The sequence below is a fragment of the Pundamilia nyererei genome, unplaced genomic scaffold (assembly GCF_000239375.1).
Source record: "Pundamilia nyererei isolate P.nyererei 1_Seehausen unplaced genomic scaffold, PunNye1.0 scaffold00201, whole genome shotgun sequence".
Taxonomy (NCBI): Eukaryota; Metazoa; Chordata; class Actinopteri; order Cichliformes; family Cichlidae; genus Pundamilia; species Pundamilia nyererei.
The window spans coordinates 40,640-47,757 of record NW_005187602.1 but is presented as its reverse complement, the minus strand read 5'-3'; the positions used below and the strand labels follow the sequence as shown (position 1 = coordinate 47,757).

At 37.2% G+C, this 7,118-nt stretch overlaps 1 protein-coding gene across 1 annotated transcript in view; it reads right to left on the bottom strand.

Moving 5' to 3' along the window:
• Window positions 1–3,132: 3,132 nt before the first annotated feature.
• The window catches only part of LOC102215205 (cytosolic carboxypeptidase 1-like), a 10,034-nt gene continuing 6,048 nt past the window's right edge, over window positions 3,133–7,118 (bottom strand). The window contains exons 2-6 of the mRNA XM_005747608.1: window positions 7,001–7,064; window positions 5,022–5,168; window positions 3,940–4,071; window positions 3,543–3,636; window positions 3,133–3,397 (exon numbers count right to left, since the gene is read on the bottom strand). Of these exons, the coding sequence (XP_005747665.1) occupies window positions 3,355–3,397; window positions 3,543–3,636; window positions 3,940–4,071; window positions 5,022–5,168; window positions 7,001–7,064 (480 nt within the window). The 3' untranslated portion in view covers window positions 3,133–3,354. The remainder of the gene's footprint in view (window positions 3,398–3,542; window positions 3,637–3,939; window positions 4,072–5,021; window positions 5,169–7,000; window positions 7,065–7,118) is intronic.

The window sequence follows — 7,118 nt, the reverse complement described above, 5'->3', positions numbered from 1 at the left end:
AAAAAATTAACCATGTTTGCTGTTCATATGTCTTGTAATTGGGATGAAGTAAACATCTGTTGAGTAATTTAACATAAAATTGTTTGATAGTGTTAATTTGGAAAGCCAAAACTCTAGCGGGTCCACCAGACCCATGAACACTGGCTGAGTAACAAAAATACGAACACCACACAAGGGTTAAATGAACTGCTTAATGGTTCCTGGAAGTTCTGTCAATTTGTGACAATTAACCAAACATTTTAAACCCTCATTCATGGGCCTGTCTTTATCCCTCTCTGCAGACTCTGTTCTTGTGCACAGTATCATGCATTAGCTTATTCCTTTTGTAGTTATAACTTAAACACTATCTTGGAATCATGTGGAAAGCTCTTCCTCTTAGGCTCTTCCACCTTAAAGCCACAGATATGAGAGCTGTGTTCTAAACTGCCCCAATGTATAAGCCTTAAATTTTTGTCAACCAGCTTAAACTCAAGTAAGCATGCAGCTCTTGTTAGTGCCCTAATTTTTTATTTTGTGAAAGCAGTAGTTTATATTAGCCAGATCCCCACCTGTTAAGTTCTATAGTACATAAAAAAAATGCAATATCTATTTAAATCTATTTTCATTGCACTAAATGCCATGTAAGGTATCTTTATGGTCCTTGAAATTAGACACAAAAATCATAAGAAAACAAAATGACCTCACAAATCAAGCATTGCCAATGTGTCCCCAGAGAAACAGTTGTGACATGATGGTAATGAAGATGGTGGTGATGAAAATGGAAACATCAGCTGAGGAATGCTCAAGGTAATAAAAAAACTTACTTGTGCACAGCAGAGCAGAAAAGGCATTAATGGCTGCCCTAGGAAAAAAACAGAAAAGTGACGTCTGACTCATTTGAATCAACACCAAATGAAAACAAAAAACGAATTGCATTTGTAATTGTCAAAGTAAATCTTTATGTATGAGTGAACATGAAATTATTTGACTTCTAAAATTAGAAACATCTTGACTCAGGGTGACGCTGAAAAATTGATTCATCTTCATTATTACTTCCAGTCTGGACTACTGTAGTTCATTTTTGTCAGGATGTCCTAAAGCTCCCTGAAAAGCCTTCAGTTGATCGAAAATGCTGCAGTGAGAGTACTGACAAGGACTGGAAAGTGAGTCTTTTTCTCCTGTTTGCCTTGTCTTAGCTACCTGTTAATTCCAGAACTGAATTTAATATCTTTCTTCTTACATACAAGGTCTTGAATTGTCTTTTCTTAAAGGCTTCAGAGTACCATATTGTCCCAATTGAGCACTTTGCTCTCAAACTGCTGGCTTACTGAGCCTGTGGAACCAAGTAGAGTTTGGATCTGGGAAAAAGACACTTTCTATTCTTTAAGATTAACCCGAAAACTTTTCTTTTTGATAAAGCATAAAGTTAGGGCTGGATTAGTTGACCCTGAATACTGCCTTAGATATACCGGTAACTAAGATATTAAATATAACTGTGCTAATAACACAGATGTGGTTGTTTTAATATACGCATTGAAGGACATTTAGTCAAAAATGGCTCCAAGTATTACTGGAGGTCAAGGTAATGCCATCTAGAGTAAGAATCGTGTTTGTAAAATGGTACAAGAAAGTCAATTTAATCTGAATTTAGAAACAAGGCATTAGAGTTCATCCGGGTCTGTATGTCTTTAAGACATTCATGCAGTTTAACTAATCGGTGTATGTCATCTGGCTTCATGGATCGATAAAGCTAGGTATCATCTGCATAGCAATGAGAATGCACTGTATGTTATGGCTTCTACCAATACTGCCTAATGTATTATGCATGTATAATTTAAACAGAATTGGTCCAAAAACAGAACCCTGTGGTACTCTATAACAGTGCTTAGTGTTTGACTCTCCATTTACACAAACAAATTAGAGTTAATTATATTAGTGAGCTATGATTCAAACCACTGCAGGGCAGTAACTTTAATGGCTAACACATTTTGTAATCACTGTGTTAACATTTTGTGGTCTGTGGTGTCAAATGCTACACTGAGGTCAAGTAAGTAAGTAAAATGCATTTATAAACACTTTTTACAGGTAAAAATCACAATATACTTTACAATAAAACCAGAAATAAAATATATCATAAGAATGAACAAAAAAAAAAAAACATAAAACAACAATTTACCTAAAGGTTGTCAGTATGCCTTCAGCTGTTTTTTGAAATGAATCAGTGGAGTTTACAGAGTAAAGGCAGTGGAAGAAAAATCCACAACCTTGCCCAAAAAGTCATATCCCCATGAATTTTTAAACCGAGTACGTGGGTCCAGCAGGAATCTCCAACCCAGTATTACAGGAAACAGGAAAACATGTAATAGACAGGCCGGTCCACCATGTCCATTTCATGCTTTGCTGCTTTAAAACTGGAAATAGACACACATGCAGAAGTTGTATTACTGCATGCAGATGTTGCATTACAAGCAGGGTGGAGATAATATCTTTAAAGCCTAAAAACACTTCTCCGTGACAGTGTACTATACCTGGACTATAACAAAATCTCAGTTTCTCTGACCACCACCCTGCCTGTCACCCAGTGAGAGCTGGGACAGGCTACTGGTCCCACTGCAACCCTTAACTGGACAGGCGATTAAGAAAATAGATGGATCAATGGGGGGCAGTTAAATATTCTCATATATGGTTAAATGTGGCTTGTAGTTTAAAGAACTATGAGTGGTCAGTAGACAGTGACACAATTTTATAAGTTTGGTTCTTGATGCCGTCACATTGTATTGAAGTTCAGACTTTAATTCGAAGGATTTAATAAAACCATTACTTGAACTATTTATCCAAATATAGCCTATCATAGTTGTCATTGGCTTTATTTATTATCCCAGTTCTCACCCAAAGGTTTCTCAAGGCAAAAAAAATAGGATATTCTTCCATGTCAGCAACCTCATCTCAGTCATGCTTTTCAGTATTGAAGACAGTACTGTAGTCAGAGTGATCCCCAAACAAGCTGCAACTGAAAGCATCTACAGTTAAAGTCTAGCTGAGCGTCCCAAGGGAGTCCATGAATTCTGAACTTCAGCCAATCATGTGCTGCAAAAATGTTCATCCAGAACAATTCAAGGGTCCAGCGCACCAGGCCCAGGGTAGTGTCTCGAGTGAATGTCTGGTGAGCATCTGGTGGCCGGGCCAGAAAAGCAACATGGGTCCGTCCGCCTGTGGGCCCACCACCCGCAGGAGTCGACATAGGGCTTCAGTGTTAGTGGATCGAGAGGTCCTGGCACTCCGATCCCTAGCTTCCAAAACTGGTATTATAAACAGCTAGCCATAATTCATCAACTATTTCTATAAACCACTTGAATTAATGCTGAAAGTCTGCACTTAAATCACACCTTGATTGTTTAATTTAGAGTCCACTGCGGTACTGCAGAAAGCAAAATTACAAAAAAATTGTGTCAAAAACATTATTGGATTCTGGATGAAAAATTGTTCAAAAGCCTATGGCCCTGACTGTATCTATATGGTAAAACTGATCAGTGGGAAATGCAGAAAGCCCTTAGGATACTTACTTAACAGCATGCAGATGCTTGGTTGTGTATTGAGGAATGAGGCGGTAGATGACATCCAGTCCATGGTTTTCTCCTATGAGGTTTGCTGTAGAAACTGTCAAGACAACACAACTGACTTTAACTCTGTTACTAAGATTATCAACATATAAGTTTAAACACAGCGACAGGTAAAGCTTCTGAAATACTCTTCCCTTAAAAATTAAGGTGGAGGCTTTACTTGTTAATGAAGAATTCAATAATAAAGTACTCTGGATGACAATGTATAAGGTCGGGTTTAGGATAAGGGTAAAGTTTGGATTAGAATTTAGAGAAATAGCAGCTATGATTATTTTTAGGGTAAGCCTCCAGGATATGAATTTAACTCCAAGCTGGTGACAAAAACAACTATATTGTGTACCTGATGAACAGAAGACTTGGATCACCCAGAGGCAGGCAGCAGTTCTCCTGGCATGCTGGCCATTGTGTTTCAGCAGATTCAGAGTCAGCAGCACTGCACCTGCCTCTTCTGCTTTCATACCAATACGACGGTCTACATATATATATATACATTGCAATGAATACGCATGGTGACAGTAAGTATTGTGAAAGTAAGTGATGAAAATTTTAAGAATGCAAGAAGTCAAAAACATCCAAAAATAACAGCAACCCCAATGAAAAAGTACTTAAAATAGTAGCATTCAAATATTAAAGTTATATGATTTTTTTCCATCTTTGAAAAATTACCATGAGTGTAATTGTGATTATTACTAGCAGTGATGTAGTAGCATTAATAGCTCTACATAGTTACACCAAGCAGTGATCGCTTGACATGGTGTAACATTAGCAGATGGCTAAACATATCTGCATTTCTAAATGACATATTAAGGACTAGTAATGACATGTAAATGATGAATTAAGCACTTGCTAATAATAACTAAGTGCTACCTAAATGTATTAGCAGTTTGCTTTGTATTTCCATTATAGACCTTTTGCTTTTTTTAAATATTGCAACATAGAATTAGAATAGAATAGAATTCTACTTTATTGTCATTGCACATGTCACAGTACAAGGCAACGAAATGCAGTTTGCATCCATCCAGAAGTGCTTTAGCATGATATAAATATATTACAAAATACATATTAGCAATAATATAGGTATATAGATATATTACAGAAATGGGTCTGTTATAGGTATGAAGGTACAAAAATGGGTCTATTATGGGTATATTACAATGTACACGGTATGAAGGTATGTTATGAATATGCCTTCATACCATGTACATTGTAACATACAATGACCCTCAGTATGATTTAAATTGTTGGTCAGACAAATAAGCACAGATATATCTCTGTGAGAAGCTTTCATTATTCACACACAAACATAGCTGTCAGTGAATAAGGAACCACTGTGCTATTTTTGTAGATCATCTCACCTTTCCTAAACAAACTTTAAGAGTTAGAAAGAGTTATCACAATACATGTTGTTTTGTTCATTCCCACCTTTGTGTCCAACTTTAGCTAGCAGGTGCAGGAGTGGTATGAGTATAGTGTAGTTGGGACTGAAAGTGTGGCCATATTTAACCAGTGCAGTCAGCAGAGCCTCACTACCACCTTTCTTGATCATATAGTGGATGCGCCGATCTGTACCTGAACAGAGAGCAGAGGTTAGTGCTTGGCTGAAAGGGACTGAAATATAAATGTTGCCTTTTTTACTATTTTGAAAAAATATAAAGGATGCTACAAGCCGCATTCAAATGGGCATTCATCAAGTACTTCTATTTATTGCAAAGGACATTACTGCTCCAAATGAAGACTTAAACCTTAGTCATCCTCAGAATACGAGGGGTGTGACAGCCACAGATATCTTCCAAGTGCCCTCACCTTCTAATTCTGAAAAATATTACTTATCTGATAATAAAATCTCTTTTTTTTTCTTCTTTTATTTATTTACCTTTTTTGCGATTCCCCTATTTTATTTGTTTTTCTATCTATGTACTCAGCTGTAACCAGTTTCCACATTTGATCCTATTATATGTCTATATATAGACACATCATTGCCTTTGTTACCTGCAGAAGTTCAGCCTCTGGCTGCTGGGCTGGGGTCTGAATACACTCAGCTTTGACATCACTTGTTGTTGATTAGCTTCTTAGCAATCTGTCTAAGAGCCACAGTTCTGTTAGCAGTATACTGCAGTTGTTTCTGTCTTGGATGTTGTTTGGATTTCACCATTGCACTTATGTCCTTTCATGCAATACAAATAAAATTAATGTCCATATTGCCACTTCTCAAAAGCTATAAACCACTCTATATTTTTTGTCCTCCCAGCATACATGTGTATGCTGTTTTCTTCCTATCCTTCCTGGTGCATATATCTGAAAAAACAAGTAACGCAAGTAACAAAATAATATTAATTTTAATGTATTTACAGAATTTAGTACAGTAACGCATTGCATAACTGCATTACTAAAAATAGGATTACTGTCACCCATTCATTTGGCACATGCTACACCCAGCCCTAGATGCCAGCTGAAGTCAAATGAGCTCTGTTTTCTTCCACCTCCCAATTAAAGTGTGTGATCCTAGCTACAGTGGCCGCTGTATGACAAACAACTGTGGCTGATATTTATCTGCATAGACTGTCACTCTGAGTGTGGGTTGCGGCTCCACTATTTACCTCAGCTGTCAATATGTTGGTTGTTTGTGTTTTTTTACTCATCTAAAACTTTGTGAATCTGTGTTTTGGGTCCGTTTTGTCAATCCACACAGTCTGCTTCTGCCACACTGTGACATAAAGGTGCAGACACATATTAAAATTTGCCTCTCCAGCACAAATGCCTACGAGTTCTCCTCTCCTTTCCCCCTTGGTATACTATATTTGTAGCTGGTCTCTAGCCTCGTACATAAATCGCAATTAGTTGGAACAGTGACGTTCATCCCGGCTATTTTATTCAGGATGATGAGGCAGCACGATGACTTCAAACCATTGCCCGCTCCTGTGTATTTTCAACTCTTTACTCCTTGAAAGGCTAGTAGGAATAATGCTTGAAGAACTTTTCTGAATTGAGGGGTTTCTGTCATATTTCAGACCTGCTTCTAGGTTTCTGACTATGCAGCTACCCTTGGAAAAACCTGGAAACTTTATTAATGATCATCAAGTCATGTTTTTATTGATATATATATATAATGAGGAGTCAAAACTCATCTTAAAGGTACAGGGGAGGTCGTCAAATGTCATCTTTATGGAGGAAAAAAGTGAACGGATGAATTCTAAGTTCAAAAGATTGCATCTGCTTGTTGGAAGATGTAATTACACATGAATTTAAGTACAGTTATGAGTTCTTAGTAACTTAGTTTTTAGTATATTTAATTAAAAAAACAGACTGTGCCTTTAAAGGCTTTGTGTGTTTATTGGCATTTTCCATAGCACAACAACTTTTTACGTAAGGATGGAAACCAATTGGTGAGAAGATGATCTTACCAGCTGACAGAAGTTCATCCAAGACACTGAGGATATTTAAGGTGCTCTCCACATCCCCTACATTCTGCAGAGACAACAAACACACACACACACACACACACACACACACACACACACA